At 37.3% G+C, this 19242-nt stretch overlaps 2 protein-coding genes across 3 annotated transcripts; both read left to right on the forward strand.

Annotated features, from left to right (window-relative positions):
* Positions 1 to 10038: 10038 nt before the first annotated feature.
* LOC145119309 (aspartic proteinase 36-like) lies at positions 10039 to 14579 on the forward strand. Of its 2 annotated transcripts, none has more exons than XM_079054946.1 (10): positions 10039 to 10571; positions 10996 to 11125; positions 11219 to 11469; positions 12039 to 12217; positions 12517 to 12569; positions 12666 to 12739; positions 12844 to 12940; positions 13439 to 13502; positions 13610 to 13681; positions 13777 to 14579. In XM_079054946.1, the coding sequence occupies exons 1-10, from the start codon at positions 10333 to 10335 to the stop codon at positions 13932 to 13934; spliced, it is 1317 nt and encodes a 438-aa protein (XP_078911072.1). In that variant the 5' UTR covers positions 10039 to 10332; the 3' UTR covers positions 13935 to 14579. The 2 variants fall into 2 exon arrangements, with proteins under 2 accessions (XP_078911072.1, XP_078911071.1); XM_079054945.1 differs by having other exon boundaries at positions 10043 to 10571; positions 12039 to 12266; positions 12407 to 12569.
* A 131-nt stretch (positions 14580 to 14710) lies between these two features.
* On the forward strand, positions 14711 to 18777 carry LOC145119310 (uncharacterized). The gene is made up of 7 exons (XM_079054947.1): positions 14711 to 15145; positions 15693 to 15937; positions 16048 to 16115; positions 16441 to 16716; positions 16809 to 17059; positions 17199 to 17964; positions 18039 to 18777. The coding sequence occupies exons 6-7, from the start codon at positions 17652 to 17654 to the stop codon at positions 18203 to 18205; spliced, it is 480 nt and encodes a 159-aa protein (XP_078911073.1). The 5' UTR covers positions 14711 to 15145; positions 15693 to 15937; positions 16048 to 16115; positions 16441 to 16716; positions 16809 to 17059; positions 17199 to 17651; the 3' UTR covers positions 18206 to 18777.
* Positions 18778 to 19242: the final 465 nt, after the last annotated feature.

Consider the following 19242-nt stretch of genomic DNA (forward strand, 5'->3'; position numbering starts at 1 on the left):
GACCCGACTCGGCATGGTCCATTTGGGTTGCATGGCATCGGAACATTTGGATAGACCGTTTATGAGGAAAAGACATTTTGTGACATATTAATATATTATAAGTTCTAATATATTAATATGAAATCATGTTATTTAATTAGTATTGATCAAGAATTAATTTGGACTTAATTTAGTGATCAAAAAGAGACTAATTAAATATATGGGGATTGATTGTGTAAATCATTCATTCTTATATATGTGGGCTTATGATCCAAGATTCCTTTATGTTGGGTTTAACCCATGTGGTGATCCATGGATACTCCATGGAGGTTAAAACCCATGGAGCATAAGGAATGGGTAAAGTCATGAGTTACATGGTGTAACCCTAATAGCCACACTATATAAGAACCCCTTTAGTTCAAGAAATTGGGACTAGTGATACATACTTTGAGGGCTAGCCAATTTGAACATGTATGTCTTCTTCTCATGGTTATTCCAGGAGTTCATGATGTTGTGTGAACCATTTGAGGTGTCACACTTGGGGCACTAGGCTCTCAAGCCTCATGGAGTCAAGCAACAACAACAAGGTATGTATTCTATCTATTTTATTATCCTAGTATCAATGTTTTGGTATGCAAGTTAGGATAATCATATTTGCATGTATAATAGAGAAAACATAGATCCAAGGTATTTAGGGTTGCATGTACACTTAGGAGTGTTAGAATGCTCAAAACCCAACAGGTATACCCTCGCATACATAACTGATTACTACAACCATACTTGGATCCCAAGGATCTACCCTTGCATCACTTCTGAACTCCTCTGATTCGACATCAGCGCTAATCATTTCACAACCTCAACGGACACCCAACCCGGATGTGCTTCCATACAACTGGTACAATCTCAGTGCTCACTATCAATAACTGAAATACTTCAGATCGTCCATTTACACTACTTCCTTCCCTTCGGATGACCAACACTCCTTCCCGGAGCCACATACCTTTCCCTTCCATTTATCAAGGAAGTCTACTCAATGACCTTTACCACATCAACCTGTGCCATGGTGCTAAGACTCCACTTTACCCCACCCATGCAGAGCAACTGCTGCTCCCTAACTCCCATATACTCCGAATTCGATCATATAGCTAACAAAGCCCATACCTGGCCTCTAGCTAACTCCATCATCATGATCAATACTTGGGGCCAGACCTTATCGATTGCCATATCACGGCAACATACTCACTCATTCTCCGCATACAGGTCTACTAACACACACCGAGTCTTCAGCATGACTGGACCGCCTTACCAGGCCTTCAGCCTATCTGGACCACTCTCAGAACCTTCAACATGTCTGGACCGCCCTTCTGGGCCTTCAGCCTGTCTGGACCGTTCTCCGAGCCTTCGGCCTGACTGGTACGCTCACCGGCCTTCAGTCTATCCGGACCGCTCAAAAACTGTCGCACATCACCCTGAACTATTCTTTCTGGGAATCTCTCCCATGCAGTCTGTTCTAGCCCTCTAGGGGTTCCGAACTCCAGATCCGTTCTATGAATCTTTTCCCCGGCCTAATCCCAGGCCTCACGTCGATCAGCTACCTTACATGAAACCATGGTCTGTTCCATGCGCCATGTGTCTCCCACATACGCTAATAACCCGCACGCACGTGCTGAAAGTACTGCCGAGTCCTGGCAGCTAACAAACCCCTCAATCTATCAATCCAGAAACCCTCAGAGTCGAGCACCCCCTCGACTGAATACTCGAACTGAACTCAATTCATGAATAGAACTCCAACCTCGTTTCCCGACTTCTGCTATCAAGCACCAAGAAGGCGTGATACACATGCTCGAGAGTTTTACCGAACTCCCAATTCACACAACCCACAAACCAAGCAGCCACTTGGGTTGGCTTCCTTCCTGACAACGATGCGAGACTTATCCCCTTTTCAACACTGCTCCTGATTCTGCATCTCAGGACGATTCTCCCCCACTTAGCTTTGACTAAGTCTTCACAATACATGATAATTTGGAGAATTCCAGATTCTCCTCACTTTCCAACGATCGATCTGATGACAACCAGACCTTTCCAACTAGTACTCCTTTACTAGCCAACCCCATATGATCGCACGCTTCTAATAACTAGCCGAACACTTTCTGAATCCCAGGGACACCAACAGTCCCCCATGCTCGAATGATCCCACTCCCAAATCTTCAAGTCCAAAGATAGATACTCCAACTAATGTCTCAACAACGTGCTACTTCCCTTGGCGCCTTCCCCCGCCAATGAATAACGCTTACTAAAACCACTGAATCCTGACAATGCTGAATAACCATCATGTGGGACCCTGTTCGCAGACCTCCCATATAGTACCCTTCTTCCCAAGGTGCTCCAACAAATCTCCCGCTCTCGGCTCTAGAAATCATATCATTCAGGGTCTCGCACCCTGACTCACTCACCAGCTCGATTATGCACAGCTGAACTGCAATAACTGAAACAACCTCTGCCCTAAACCGGCCACAAACTACTCCCCAGACATAGTCTCCAATCCCCAGAAGTGCAATAGATCGCACAATCAATCCTTACCGTCAGATGTAAGAGATCCAAGATGAATCAGATCTTAGATCCTATGGGTCTGAACGGTAATGGCGTACACCTCACAAGATACTCATGCCACATCGACCCACCTGCGCTCACCAGCGCTGAAATACTGTCGCCAACCCCTGCGACTAACTGACCCGAGCTAGAACACAACCTGATCCTGGGGTCCCAAGTCTGCTCAGTCCTTCGAGCTCGAAAACTGAAAAGGCACAATCCTTGCCCTATAAAACGACATTCCAAACCACCAATTAACCATTCCACTTCCAGCTGCGAAACCCCAGCTGAACATAAACATCACTCCTTTCCAGAGTCCTCGCGACTCACATTCCGGCCTCAAGCAAAACCCACGAAGCCTCAACTCTAGAAGCTCATGTACTAGACTCTCCCGCTCTTGTGACACGTACCACCGGACCTACAAACTCCGGTATGACCCTTCCCACACTTCTCACAAGTGTGCCTGCTCTGTCCTCCAATCCTAGAGTCAACGGTCTTGGACCGTTTCGGCGCCGGCTGCGACTGCACCGGGGCCTGCCTCAGCTCTCGCAACTAAAACTCAATCTCCAACTTGTGCCGCCTGGCGGCCTCATGCAACTCTAACAAGGTGTCACATCTCTGCGTGGACACAAACTGTCTGATATCCCTCTTGAGCATACTCAGATATCGGGACATCTGAGCCTGCTCCGAAGCAAACTCTGGGCAAAACATCGCCCTCTCAGTGAACATCCTGGTGATCTCCGTCACCGACTCTAAATCCTGCTTTAGCTCCAAGAACTACTGAGCCAACCTCTCTCTCTCAACCCGCGGAACATAACGGGTACTAAACATTTCCCGGAACTGATCCCACGTAACCGCAGCTCGCTGCGCATCAGAATAAGATCCCATAGTCAACCTCCACCAATCCTTCGCCCCGAGCCTCAAAAGGTTCAGAGCACACCTCACCCTCTGGTCCGCAGGGCATGAACACGTGAAGAAACAACCCTCCACAACTGGCAGCCATCTCATAGCAATGATCGGATCCTGAACTCCATCAAAGGTAGGGGGCTTCGTGTTATCGAAATCCCAATACTGAAAGCCCCGACTGGCTCCCCCTCCTGCCGCTGCTACAACTGCTGCAGCTGCCGCGACAGCCGTCTCAACAATGGCTACATAGCGCTCATCAAGGTATTCAACCATGGCGGTCTTGATAGACCCAAACATCTCCAGAATCTGACCCCGGACAGATCTCGATCACCTCCTCCCGGATGATCTCACCGACACGATCCACTGACAATGCTGGCCTATCCTGGCTGCCAGCTCCCGATCCTATCTCGAATCCGCTCTCAAGACGTCTCGTAACCACCATTCTGGTAACACACCAGAAAGGTCTCTGATAACCCATATAATGAAAAAGAGCCAATTCCCAACCAAACCCTAGGGGTTGTGACTTCCTTGCTACGCGTATGGGTCCTGTGCTTTCAGTAGTACGGGCCCATACTACCTTCCACACCTACCCATATTTGTCTCAAGTATCATCACAACACCCTAACAATATACATAAACATAGCGAGCGCTTAATCCTCACTCCTAGAGGAATGCTAAATATCTCATAACTGGCCTCCCGGCCTCATACAACCCACCCATCCATGAAACTTCCACCAACCCTGCAGCACGAGTGTATGCTAGCCATACATAACGCTGGACCCCATAGACTTTTGAATATTTGATCCTACCCTAAGCCCTAATCAATAAGAATGGAACATAAGGCCAATTCAAACATTCTCAGGCTATAAGATCTTAATTATATACAGCCGTGATGCATACACAAGTAACTACAGTAATGATGTCAATCTCATATAAGGAAACCCTAGGCTAGCAGGCATCATGTAATCAGGAAATTCTATCATGCAATTCCTGAAGATCCCTAGCCTAGTACTAGCATGTTGTTCTAACATATCACATAATCAAATAACTGTATGGTATTTTGGGGTCTACTTACTGGCTCTGGCTGATCGTACACCCTGCATCCTCCTTTACTTATTTTGAAAACCATTTAAAAATTCATTTTAAAATCCTTTCCTTGATTTGAGACTGGATTCACACGAGTGTTCCTCCAATTCACTCAAACCAAGGCTCTAATACCAACTTGTAACACTCATAAAAATTGCACTGATTTAAAACTTTTTAATTCATTCAAAAGCCATTCAGTTCATACATCTTGTTTTCAAAATAGTTTGAACATCAGAGTATCCCCAGAACCATATCACATAAATCATAAAACGTGCGGAGCGGTACGATCACGCCTTCGCCTTGCCACGATCTCCTGAAGTGCCTGAAACATAACACTACAACTGTAAGCCCGAAAGCTTAGTGAGTTACCCCCAAAATACCAACCACCTATAACCATACACATATCATATCACAATACAGAACAGTCATGCATATCGAGTCTACATTGTGACTGGTCCACCCGCACCGGGCCTTCAGTCCACCTTGTCCACTCTCCGAGTCTAGCCATGTATATCGAGTCTACAGTGTGATTGGTCCGCCCGCAAGACACTAAGAGCTCCAAACAAGCTATAACAAAGGTTTAAGACAAGGATCCTCTCAAACAAACCCAAAGGATGATGCTTTATGCTCTCATAGCTCAAAACTAACCTAGATCCGAAGTTGCAACCTCAGATCTAGCCTCTAAACCCGAAATGGATCTCAAACAAGCTAAGGAACCCCAAATCAACCACCATAGATGAATCTAAAAAGGAAATAGCTTAGGATAAAGGCCTCTTACCTCTGAGATGTGCCCAAACTAATGTAGATTCTAGATCTACACAAGCCCCTTGATGCTAGCCTCTAATTCCTCAAGCTTCTTACACCAAAATCTTCTTCCAAGCTCCAATCTCCTCAATCAATGGTGTTTCACATGAACTAGGGTTTGCTGGAACTCTCAGGAAGGTTAGGGGGCGAAATGAGGACATAAAGTCCTTTAAATAGGGTGCAAACCCTTTAATTTAGGGTTTCTCTTCCCAGCACCGACTCGTCGAGTCCAGCTGCCGACTCGGCGAGTCGGGTCACTTATCACGTGCCCAGCACCCGCTCCGACTCGACGAGTTAAGGCTTCTACTCGCCGAGTCTACTCTTTATTTACACAAGGCACCCCTGAACTCTAGCTTCTGAACCTGGGATGTTACATATCAATATTTGGTGATTATCCTTGCCAAAATAGAAGATAATTGTCAAAATTTAGATAATCATTTGTTTTATTAGATAAAGGTTGATTATTTGTAATTTAGATTTGAATTATCTTGTGAAAATAAAATCAAAGGTCAAATTAGATAATCATAAATTAATTGTTTAATTTTAATTTATTTGCAAATTGATCTTGTGTGTTTTGAATAGTTTCAAAACTTGCCCTCAAGTTTTAGAATTTAAAATTTTGAGTAAAAGTTTAATTTTAAAAGATTTGAATTCTAAACCCAAATGTTTTGATAAAGTTCAAAACTTGTCCTCAAGTTTTGGAATTTAATTTTTGATTAATAGTTTAATTATGTAAATATTTAAATTCTAAAACCCTAGTATTTTTTTTTGAAAAAGTTCAAATTACACCCTTATGGTTTTATTAATTAATTAAGGTGTATAATTAAAAGAGATTTAATAAACCCATAAAGTTTTGGTTTACATTTAAATAAATTAAAAGTGTAATTTATTAAATTAGACCACCTAATATTTAAATAAATTACATCCTTATGGTTTGCATGTACACCATAGGAATGATGTAGAGCTCAAAATCCATTAATCACGTCGTGCTCTTCCTGTACTGTCAAAAAGACCTACAATAGTTAAACTTAAAACCACAAGTATAAAGCTTAGTGAGTTTTGAATATACCACATTCCAAACATAATGTAACAGGTCTGTTTCAACCCAAGTGAATATATTAGCCAAATCATAGTCTTACAATCACTTCCTTCTATGGCCAAATCATGGTATTTCTTGCTATGGGACAAATCATAGTTTTTCATACAAATGTCACAGGCCAAATCGTGATCTTTCATACAACATCCATGAAAGAGTCATAAAGACAACAAGAATCAAACATCCTACATAGTATTGTGAGAAAACTCACATAAACTAAATAGTAGAAACTCAATAGAAACCTCAACAATAGAACAACTAAACCAAGCCACCTAATTCCAAACCAAGATTGGTCTTTAGATAAATACTCTATTCTACCAAAGTTTGACCAAAAAGTCAACGGTTGACGCACTGTGTCGTGGCCAACCCAATGACCACGTCATGGAAACAAGGAGACATAAATAGACCCAGTTGAAACCTGCCACCACGTCGCGACCCACTAGTCATCGCGTCGTGCTTAAACAACTTAGTAGATTAAACACTTATTCCTTAACCTCCAGAGCTCAAAACAGGGGTGTAGTCAATATAGGGCAAGAGTGGGCCTTGGCTCACCCACACAAATTTAAGGTTACATATATATTATGTACAATATATATATTTGTTAAATAAAAGGAATTAGGGTTGTGATATGGTATATTCCATTTAAAACTTGAAATTTATAGAAGAGAATACATTGTTGTCTATGTTAATTAGACTCAGTTTTATATTATTTTAATAATGTAAGGCAACACTGTGTGCAACTTAAAATAAAAAATTCAGTTAAGAATGCATATATAGTTACATTTTGTTATCGTTTGAAGAATTTTGCCACTTGCTCATATTTTGTATATTATTTGGCCTACCCTAAAACAAAATTCTGGCTACGCCACTGGCTCAGAAGCTCAAATCTAATTCTTCTAAGGGTCTTAATGGATAAAGTTTCCAACTTTATCCATTAGGACATCACAATAATCCAATATCTAAAATCCTAGGTCCATAAATGTCCCAAAACTCACTTCTCTTCCAGCATGGACATGGACTAAAGAGAGCTCATGCATGTTCTCTAAACTTGACCAAAATGTCAGATCTGAAATCCATTATGAATCTAAGATCATGAAGTTATTCATACTCCGAAGATCAAACCATTAAAGGGACCAAAACACCATTATGTCATAAATCCAAATATGAAATACAATAAATCTTGGAACTTTAGAAATCTTCAGTTTCTAAGATTCAAGGATCAATCTTGCATGAATGCATCACTCCAAAACCATAAAAATACTCAAAAACAGATGAGAGGGGAGGGGAGATGCTCAAACTATGAAGAATGAGGCTAGGGTTTTCTCCCAAGGGCTCTAGATGTGATGGAGGCTGAGAAAATGACCTAAAACACAGAACAATTCCTTTAAATACTGTGAAAAACCTAAATTTATGGGTTTGGCTGCCCAACCACTACGCCGCGGTGGCTTTCCCACCGTGTCGTAATTACGGGCTTTTGCTGATTCCTTCCAACTTTAAAAGATCATAAGTTCCTTATTTCAAATCCATTTTTGGTGATCTTTATATGCACACGAAGGTATTAACAAGCCCCACAGTTCTATCTGACTACTTTTGACTTAAGGCATACTGAAGTTAATTCATAAACACATGCAAAAGTCTCAAAATATTACTTTTTCCCATATTACCCTTTTTGGCTCGAAAACACAATTTAAGGGCTTAAATAACTTAACCAATTTTATCAACATCTAATAAGATCTAAAATTTTATTCCCTTGAAGCCTAAGACCTTTACTCCATCAAATTACGGTCCGCTATTTCAAAATTAGAAACATCACAAAAGTATATGTTACATGAGCCCTTCACCAAAGCACCTTGTAAACAACTTGATCTTCAAGCTTCACACCAAAAAATGAGACATAAGCCTTCAATGGAGATCACAATCTCAAAATAAGGGAGAGAGGGTTATGGTTTCTTTAGGGTCCATCTAAGGGTGAAGGATGGTGAATGAGCCAACCCTAGAGGCTTAAGTGCCTTTAAATGCCAATTAAACCCTAAAAACATGATGAACCCATCGGCCTGAGCTCACCATGACCATACAGGAGCGCCCCGTGCTCATTGGGCCAAAACGGGCCGAATTCCATTTAAATGTCCAGTCATTTTAAGGACCAAAACAATAATCCAAATAAAAGGTACATACCAGGAAATAGGATGTTACATATTTCTTCCCGAAAGACAACTCATAATACCCAATCTCAAAAACCATTTCTTATACATCGCTTCAAGGGCCTTTGATAACTTTGTCGCAAAAAAACATAATGTAGAAGTAAAGGATCCCCATAACATAAATTTTGGAACATAGTCTCGCAAGCTGGTCTGTCTTTGAGTTTTGCAAGAATAGCGAAACCGAGTTTGGGTTTGCAAATCAGTGTAATTGATGTATCAAAAATCTGGCCGTGCTACAAATATAAAACAAGTTAAAACCGTATTCCGAAACAAAAAACGATGAACATTCTGGACATGTTCTTTGCATTCCGGAGTACTCTTCGTGTTCCGGACAAGTTCATCGCATTCCAGAATGGTTTGTTTGTTTATTTGTTTTTTTTTAATACTAATTTATGACGTATAATACCCTAATATACATAATTAAACTAGTTTTATGTTGTTCCTAATGTAATGTCAACATGTAATGCTACCCCGGAACGAGTTTTGTGCATTCCGGAGATGTTTTTCGTATTTCGGACTAACTTACTAACAATAAAAATCTTTAAATCAAACTACTAAAATTGTGTTACATATCTTAAATCTGAAATGTGCACTAGTGGCCGGAATGAGTAGAGTGCATTTGTAAATTGAGATCTGGAATGTGTTAGAATATAATCCGAAAAATAATTTTCAAAATCGAACTCCTAAATAAACCGTTTTGGTTTGGAATGGACATTCCGGAGTTTTTTGATGTGCAGGTCTAGTTACTTACTCCGAAATGGACTCCAAAATGGCTCATCCCAGAAACAATGATTATTTTACAAAAAAAAATAATAATAATAATAGTAATAATAATAATAATAATAATAAACACACCAAAGACCAAGGAGTGATTAAATTATTGAATTTCCCTAATATAAAAGACAAAAAGAAAGAGGTAATACGGGCACATAAAAACATTTAACAAAACGCGACTAATAATAACCGTCTTAGGGACTAAGAGGGTGTTTGGTTTGTCTTTTTTTAGAGACAAAAGTCTTTTTTGGAAAAGTTACAAAAAGGCAGGATTTCCTAACTTTTCCAAAAAGTCATTTTTCCTTATATATCCAAAATCCAAAAGTAGTTTTTAAATATTTTTACCAAACATCTTTTACCTTTCAACTTTTCCAAAAATGACTTTTGCCTCTTAAAAAAACAAGTCAAACACCCCTAAAACTGATAAATTTCTGAATCATTATTACATCGACGATGTCGAATAATTTCTGAAACTAGAACCACACTTAAAAATGTATACCACAGGGCCAAAACTGTAATTTACTCTATATTCAATAATAGATTCACTCTCTATTTTTTTGGTATGGAGAGTGCAACTTTAATTAAGGGAAAATGTGAACCATCATCAATTCTCTCTCTCCCCGCTCTCTTTCTCTCTCTATATCCAAACAAATACATACAACTTCCTGTAAGTATATATACACATTTAAACGTTTATAATCCCAAGCTTCCACTTTTTTTCTTTCCCAAAACCTCTACGATAAAAGTCGATAAAGCTAACGTTTTTCTACCTGATTCTAGCATTTGCGTACATACCCACATAAATCTATAGACATTCTTATTGTTTTGACAAATTTATTCGTACAAAAGTAATTTGCGTGGGTTTTACTTGATTAAGAAACGCCGGCAAAGACCGGCATGAAGTTCCTGATCATTTTGTTGGTAGCGGCCGCAGCTGCCTCAGCGGTGAACGGCGGTGTCGGTGGGTTTTCATCCAGGGTTCTGACTTTGGAAAGGGCGTTTCCGGCGAACAAGACGGTTGAGCTTGAAGTCCTCATAACACGAGACCGCGTGAGACACGCCCGAATCTTGCAACGCTTCTCCGGCGGCATTGTCGACTTCAACGTCGTCGGCACCTCCGATCCTTACTACGGCGGGTAATTTAGTAATTATAATTTCATCAAAAACCCACAAAATTTTCTGTGTTTTTCTCTCATCTGCTGAATTTTTGTGGTTAATCTTTACAAAATGACTTCAATTCTATAATTTCTACACCCACCAAGTTTCAATTCTTCGTTCATATCTTTTTTTAGAAAATCTCAAGGGTCTGATTTAAATATTCATTATTGTCGGTGACCATGTTCTTTATGTATAAGGTGGTCTTGTTTGTCTGGAATTTCTTTTACAGGGTTATCTTTTTTTTATATTTTCTGGTATGACAATGAGTTTCCATAGATTCTTGGGTGTCTTATAAACTCTGTATTTCCTAATCATACTTTTAAAGAAACTTAAAATAGTATTAGATTATGACAGATATTAAACAACAAAAAATCTGTTACTGATTTATCATCTAATTTGTAGGCTGTATTTTACTAAAGTGAAATTGGGTTCTCCACCACAAGAGTTCAATGTTCAAATCGACACAGGAAGCGACATATTATGGGTTACATGCAATTCATGTAGCGATTGTCCTCAATCAAGTGGATTCGGTGTATGCTTCTTTAAATTCGATCAAATTAAATAAATCCCATATCTAATTTCACAATAAAAATCTTTCCTTTCTTGTTTATTGTTCGTTTTTTAGGTTCCACTAAATTTCTTTGATGCTGGAAGCTCATCAACGGCTTCTACAGTATCATGTTCAGACTCAATTTGCTCTTCTATAGTTCAAACTTCAGATGCTTCATGTTCTGATCAAACTAATGAATGTGGATATAGCTTTCAATATGGAGATGGAAGTGGAACATCTGGTCATTATGTAACCGATTTGTTGTTCTTTGACACAATTGTGGGCCCCTCCATAGTTGCTAACTCTTCAGCTTCCATTACATTCGGGTAAGTTTCTTGTCACTTCTCTACAAGTTTTCTTTCATTACAATATTTATGGTTAAAATGACTGAATTGGTAATGATGTGTGTCTAAATGACCATTTTACCCTTACATTTCAAAAAATCAGGTTTCAGAATATTCATTAATTTTAACTTGAGATAAGTGGAGAGGAAAAAAGAAGTTGTATACATAAGGCGTGTTTCTTTTCTAGACTGAATAAACCGTCTGAATGAGACTAAATGACCATTTTACCCTTACATTCCAAAAAAACATATTTCAAAATATTCATCAATTTTAACATGTGAGAGAAGTGGAGAAGAAAAAAAAAAGTTTTTGCTTTCGTTACAAATGTATGAATTGGTAATGATGTGTGTCTGAATGCGACTAAATGACCATTTTACCCTTACATTCCAAAAACCAAATTTCACAATACTCATCAATTAAGTAAGAAAACTTTTCAAAAAGAAACAACCCCATAATCAAATAATCTTGCTTAATTATGCAAACCATGTTTTTGAGAGAAGTTTATATGTTTTCTAATGATTCTATATGTGCTAAATGGTGTTTGGCAATAGGTGTAGCACCTATCAATCAGGTAGCTTAACTAAACCAGATAAAGCAATCGATGGAATTTTTGGATTTGGGCAAAATGGTCTTTCTATCATGTCACAATTATCTTCAAGAGGAATTACTCCAAAAGTCTTTTCACATTGCTTAAAGGGAGATGGATTGGGTGGTGGAAAGCTTGTTCTTGGTGAGATTTTGGCCCCGACTATGGTTTATAGTCCCCTTGTCCCATCACAGTACGTGTTATTGAAGGGTATTTTAGGAAATATCAAATTTTGCAACTTTTATTTTTGATTATACAATCAGAAAGAAACCACAAGAGAAGCGTAATTGTTAATTTCTTATCTTGTAATCTTATATTATCTTGATATTTCAGGCCTCATTACAATCTTGATCTACAAAGCATTTCGGTCAACGGTCAAATGTTGACCATTGACCCAACTGCTTTTGCCACATCAGATAACCATGGAACCATTGTTGATACAGGAACAACTTTGACTTACCTTGTTGCAGAAGCATTTGACCCTTTTGTCAATTCTGTAAGCTTTGACTTTTTCTTAAAATTTCTCAAATCAAAAAAAGCATTTGATTCTTGTGTTAAGTGTTTGTGTTTGTTTTTTCATCTTGAATTGAAGATAACTGCTGTTGTTTCACAATTAACAACACCTGTCATCTCAAAGGGCACTCAATGTTATTTAGTTACATCAAGGTACCTCCAAAAATGTCTGTTTTATCCTTTTTGACCTTTTGATCTTTTCATTTCATTTCAAGAACATTTAACTCATCTTTTTTTTTTTTTTAACTTATAAACAGCATAAATGGGATTTTTCCGGAAGTTTCCTTAAACTTTGCTGGTGGTGCTTCCATGATTCTTAAACCTGAGAACTACCTTGTACATGGGGATCCTGTTGTGAGTGTTCTTTAATTGTCTCAAAATTTACATTTTTTATAGAGTAAATTACACGAATGGTCCCTATGGTTTAGGGTAATTTGCACGTTTGGTCCCTAACTTATTTTTTTCACTCGGAAGGTCCCTAATGTTTGTTTTTGTTACGCGTTTGGTCCCTAACTTATTTTTTTCACTCGGAAGGTCCCTAATGTTTGTTTTTGTTACGCGTTTGGTCCCTGTCTTACCTAAAAAGACTATTTTGCCCTTGATTTTTTAATTTGTTTAAATAAACACACCCCCAACCCCACCCCCTCACCTTACCTTACCTACCCCACCATTTTTCCCTATTTAAATAATAGTCTTTTTAGGTAAGACAAGGACCAAGCGCGTAACGAAAACAAACAGTAGGGACTTTTCGCGTTAAAAAATAAGTTAGGGACCAAACGTGCAAATTACCCTAAACCATAGGGACCATTCGTGTAACAAAAAGTTTGACTTTTTTCATGTGTGGTTTCATAGGATGGAGGTACACCATGGTGCATTGGCTTTCAGAGAGTCCAGAATGGGGTGTCAATTCTTGGAGGTTAGTAAATGACAATTTTACCCTCAAGACTCCACTTATTGTTTTGACTTCTTGTATAAAGGTTTTAGTTTTCTGTTTATGACTCATTGAATACGTTTTTGCTGCAGATCTTGTTCTTAAAGATAAGATATTTGTGTATGATTTATCAAAGAAACGAATTGGATGGACTGATTATGATTGTAAGCATGATCTTGTTTCTCCCTTTTGTTGTTTTTTTTTCTTTCAGATATTATCGAATCATTTCTTAGTGTCTTCTTGGTATCCTTTTCATCAGGTTCAAGTGATGTAAATGTCTCAATAACTTCAAGTAAAGATGAATTTAGAAATGCAGGAGAGTTGAATGAGAACACTTCATCAAGAACCACAAGTGTTCTTCAAGTTCTACTGTTGTTCCATATACTATCAATGACACTTGGATCTTTACTCTGGTAGAAACCGATAGTTAATTACCATATAAAGTTATTCGACTGTTTTCAATCATTGTGCTTGTTTTTTTTTTCGTTGCAAATTGATCTTTATTCTGGTAGAAACGCAAAAAAGAACATTACATTTTGCAAGATTGATCGGTCTTTAACAAATTGTGAAAATGTAAATGAAAAAAAGATAAGGCTTTTTGGCACTTTTTGTTCATAATTGTTCATTCTTGCAAGATAGAATATTTTTTTTTGTAATTTCTTAAAGAAAATGATTTATTTACAAAGAGAAGTCAAGTACAATGGTTTAAAGAGGTGATGGACACTATGCTGATAATGGAAAGAAAGATGAAAACCATGACCTTGTTTGGAAAGTAAGCTTAGGCTCTTTTAGCTTTGAGTTAAGGAGGCGTAATTGTTTTATGTAGTTTTTAGAATTTGATGTTAAAAGATGTAGTTTCAATATTAGTGTGAAATGTAGCCTTGATGATGCAAAAAATCATGAATTGTCTGTTTTGGTGTGCATGCTAAAGGATTGGTTTGTCTTGTGCTAGATTTGTTTAGCGTTAATGTTTCTTCTTGAAGGATAATTGGACATGTAACCTTTAAGATATTGTTTGAAACTATTGTATAATATCAAAGTTAAATAGCGATTTTTTAGTTAGAGTCGTGTTTTGGACCTGTGTCTTTTCACTATATATGTGTATACAAAAAAGAGACTAAATGTGCATAATAGTCATAGTTTATTACCCTATAAAATCATTATCCTGAAACTTATTTTAAAGAATAGTTTTAAAAGTTATATGCAACCATATAACGATACCATGTTAAGAAAAAACCTTTTTTTCTTTAAACCTTTCGGACATTCAGGGAAATTTTAACGAATTTGAGGAATTTTTTAGGAAAGAAAAGTTGTATATTATTAGAAGATTAACCACAGACCTGATAAATGAACCTGATCATGTGAACTTCGTAAATTTATTGGGTCTTTGTTTCAATTTATTCACGGAATTAGCATCATTTTTTAAATAGCTCGACTTCTGATTGCATCAGATTTCTCATGTTTTCTTTTATGTCTCTCAGATTCTTCCTCTATGGTGATAATTAAGATCAAGGTTTATGTTCATTTGTAGGGCATCAATTGGGTTAGAATTTGCTTGAAAGAATTTCGTTATACCTTAGCAGGCACCTATCATCACTTGGTTTTCCTCGAATTACATAACTTTTAAGGTATATTGTGCCATCAAATCATCACAATTGCTTAAATATAAACAATTTTGATGATATTACACCATTCCCTTTCTACTTGAACTATTACAAATATTGTGTTTCTCATATGTTGAAACTCAATGAGCAATTGCAATAATTACATATTAGATGCTTGATTATCTGCGTATAAACTGTTTGGCAAATTGCCTCAATGAGATGTTGTTTGTTTATTGCACATTTTTCATTGTAACTACCAAGACCCAAATTTTATGGAACTCATAAATAATATATAAATTTTTCTTTGTTACCTCATATCATTAGCTATTTACCTAATTTTTTCACTCGACCTTCTTCCAAAGAGAAGCTGATGAAAATGGTAATTCAGGTGGCATTCATATAAATGTCCCTTTTAATCACTAAGCAGTTTAGAGATAAAATCATTTTATCATATTCAATCATGTAAGTTCTTTCTTTATTTATAACTTTTGTCTATTTTAGGTGTCTACATTAACATATCTCATTTTACATATTGTTATCAATTTTATATATCAGTATTATTCTTTTGTAGGGACAAATATAAAGATAGGGGCAATTACCTCAACCTCATACTATCTCCTTCTCCCTTGTGGCGATTTGCTGATTGTTTAAGTCAAATAGGTATAAAGATTTTGGAATTAATTTTAAATATCATAGCATGCTTCCTTTTTTAGGAAAGTAGTCTGAGGACTTGCTCCATTGTGATGATAATGCTTTCTTGAAGAAGTTGAAATCTGTGACTCTCGGGACTAATATGGATTCCATATTTTGACCTAGGTTATAAACATTCCTCAGAAATTCACAGAAAAAAATTATTTTTTATTTTGTAAATTTGGGCAATCTTGATGTTTGTAACACTTTTTGTTGTTTGCTTTGACTTTGACTAGGTTCATGCTCATTTCAACTTTGGACCTTTGTGTGCATCGACAAATTTCTTGCTGTATATGAATTCCATGTAAGTTTACTATTCATTTTCATCATGGTTTATGATTCAACACCAAGTTATTTAATTTTGTTAGAAATCTTTAAAACCTCAATTCAATGTGCATTGATTATACCGAATATAAATGCAATCTTGTATATGCTATTTAATGAAAAAAAAAAAAGACAAAGCTCGGATGATGCAATTGCTCGCACTAGCATGTTTATCGCTTGCTTCGAATGATGATCTATGTATTCTCTTCGGTTTCAATTTTTTAGTAATGTATTGTAAATATCCACGTTGAATCTATTGATTTCTAATTTACATATGATTTTGATTTTCTCATTTTCATCACCAGGATTTCATTCCATTCTTCATCTAAACCTTACGGTGATATGATGTTTCCCAGTTAAGGAATTTGTAAATCTACTCTATTCCATTACCCTAATTGGTTGATTAGTTCTCCCTTTCATTTTCAGATCAAAAAGATCATGGTGAACCTTCTATCGAAAGTATTTCATTAACTCTTCTTTCCCTATATTAGTTATTGAAAATGATTTTTATATTCACTTGGTATAATAAAGGTTTGCCGGGATCGGGTAACCAATACAAAATGGGAAAATGACTTATGAAGGTAACTAACTATTTCGATTGTCCACATATAGGTAATGTTCTTTTTTTTGTTCTTATTAATGAAACCAACTTGTTATTTATGTTCATATTTAGGTAATATGACCGGCTATTACCTGTTTTTGCCCGTTTTAACCGGTTGCATCAATTTTACTCAGTTAAAGCTAATTACGTGGATTCTTACGTGGCCATTACTCCCCTTTCTCATTTAATTAGGGTTCAATACGTTCAATTTCACCATAATCACCTCCCGATTTTAGATTCGATTCACCAAATTGAAGATTAGAGTTTGGAGTTGAAGTTACGTGTTGAAGTCGACTGTAAGATGGCGTCCCAATCATCTACAGGTAAGTATTTAACTGTAGATGTTCATTATAGTGGAGTATTTGCCCGAAATCCATTGAAATACTTAGACCTCGAAAAGATAACAGTGCGTGATGTCGATTTTGGAGGATTTACGTACAAAGAGTTTCTTTTGTGGCTTAGGAATTTAACCAATGGAAGTTGTGATAATGTGTACTACTATAGTATAAAGGAAACCTTGGGTGAGGGTATTATAAGAATCGACAGTGATGCTGATTATTGGGAGTTTGTTGAAGCTACTTATACTCCTGAAGCTGAGTTGGATGTCTACATTGACCAACAAAATGATCCAATCCTTGATTGGGCTGAAAATGAGGTGTTATCAGATGGTAATTGGTATGACTTGGATGACAACGAAGAAGAGGATGACAATGAAGAAGAGGATCGCAAGGAAGAAGAGGCTGGCAATTAACAACAATTTGAAGTGAGACTTTTACAAGATGCATATGCTGTAGACCTTGGTAAGAAAACATGTGGATGTAGAGGCTGGCAATTAACTGGTTACATGCATATGCTGCAATTTCAAACCTCAATAGAGATCCAGAGGACTATGTATCACCATGGCTGACCACAACAATGTTTTGTAATGCCTACATGTACACCATTAAGCCACTAAATGGTAGTGATATGTGGCCTGATGTGGATTACATCAAGCCATTGCCTCCCAAAAAGAGAAGGATGTCAGGAAGACCATCAACAAAAAGGAAAAGGGATCAGATTGAGAATGAACTAAAGGGCAATAAGCATACAGTCTCAAAAAGGGGAATTGTTATGAGATGCAGCATATGCAGAGAATCAGGGCATAATAAAGCAAAATGTCCTCAAAAACCAATTGGGGAATCATCTAATCCAAAGCCAAAGTCAAAAAATAAAAAAGCCAACAAAAAAGGTATTTCTCCTCCTTTACCTTTTGATTACAATATAACAGCTTCTAATTCTAACATTTGAATTATTTCATAACAGGTAAAGTGAAGGTTGAATTGAATCAAGAAGTTGATGTGGAAAGTGATAGTGACAGTGAAGTTCAAAGGGAGCCTGACAGTGAGGTGGAGTCTTATGAAGTTGATTTTGAAGAGGGTAATCATACATTTGAAGATGTAGACCAACCTGAGGTTGAAGCTGAAGAATAGGTTGAAGTTGGAGGGGTTGAAGAACAGGTTGAAACACTTGTTGAAGTTGAAGTTGAAGAAGGTGAATACCAGGCTGCAGTTGTAGATCAAGTAGAAGTTGAAGCTGAAGGACAGGGTGATGGTCAAAAAGGTGAAGAACTTGAACTTGAAGTTCAAGATCCAGTTGGACAAGATGACCAAGGACAGGCTGCAGTTCAAGATCCATTGGAAGAGGAGCATTTGATGGAAGTACCAGCATTTCAAGTTCTACAGGGAAAGAGAAGAAGGAAACCTTCAGAAAGAATCACAAAAATTCAAATAAGAAAGAAGTGGGAGGGGAAACAGGGGAGTAGTGGTGAAAATCCAATGGAATTGGAATAGAAATTGACAATTGGTTATTTTTTGGCATCATTGACTGGGAATCTTTTGTCTAGTAATATGTGTAACTTTTGGACTTGTGTCTAGTCATATGTGTTACTTTTGGAATCTTGTGTGTACCTTTTGGCAGTAATGCATGTGTAACTGTGTTAAATTCCAATGTTTTGTAAACAATGTTTCCTGGGAATCCAATGTTACATTCCCATGTTAGATTATATTACATCCCAATGTTTCAATGTATACCATTCCAATGTTTAATTATTTTTCATTCTAAAAATGTAACAAAAACATCAGAAGCAAAAACATGTAACAAAAGTTCCATCCATTCATTACATACATAAGCATACACAATAACAGGTGGACTACATCCATTCATTACCAATCAAGTTTCAATCATGAACTACATCATTCAACCCTAATACATCATGAACTACAATCAAATCAACATTTTCATATACAATACAAATAACAAAATCAGTGCCAATTTGTGAGTAAACAACTTCCACTTGACTTTGTCCAATTCCTGTCTATTAACCAAATTGATGTTGTTTTCTTGTTCGATCGTCATCCTACATATGCTGATTTCATTCTCCAAAGTGCAAATTTTCAAGATTAAATTACAGCTTTCTTCTGGTTTCCTCCAGTAAGGCTTTCTTCCATCTGTCCTCCCTTTATCCTCA

Source organism: Lactuca virosa, chromosome 6 (genome assembly GCF_052849685.1).
Source record: "Lactuca virosa cultivar CGN04683 chromosome 6, Lactuca_virosa_CGN04683_v6, whole genome shotgun sequence".
In the NCBI taxonomy this organism is placed as follows: domain Eukaryota; kingdom Viridiplantae; phylum Streptophyta; class Magnoliopsida; order Asterales; family Asteraceae; genus Lactuca; species Lactuca virosa.

What these genes read in the sequence shown, in the direction of transcription:
- LOC145119309 (XM_079054945.1), top strand. Translation starts at nt 10,333, where the DNA reads ATGAAGTTCCTGATCATTTTGTTGGTAGCGGCCGCAGCTGCCTCAGCG. An exon ending in TCAGCTTCCATTACATTCGG is followed by an intron (nt 11,470 to 12,038) that starts GTAAGTTTCTTG and finishes GTTTGGCAATAG; the next exon opens with GTGTAGCACCTATCAATCAG. An exon ending in AGTCCCCTTGTCCCATCACA is followed by an intron (nt 12,267 to 12,406) that starts GTACGTGTTATT and finishes TTGATATTTCAG; the next exon opens with GCCTCATTACAATCTTGATC.
- LOC145119310 (XM_079054947.1), top strand. Translation starts at nt 17,652, where the DNA reads ATGTTTTGTAATGCCTACATGTACACCATTAAGCCACTAAATGGTAGT. An exon ending in TAAAAAAGCCAACAAAAAAG is followed by an intron (nt 17,965 to 18,038) that starts GTATTTCTCCTC and finishes ATTTCATAACAG; the next exon opens with GTAAAGTGAAGGTTGAATTG.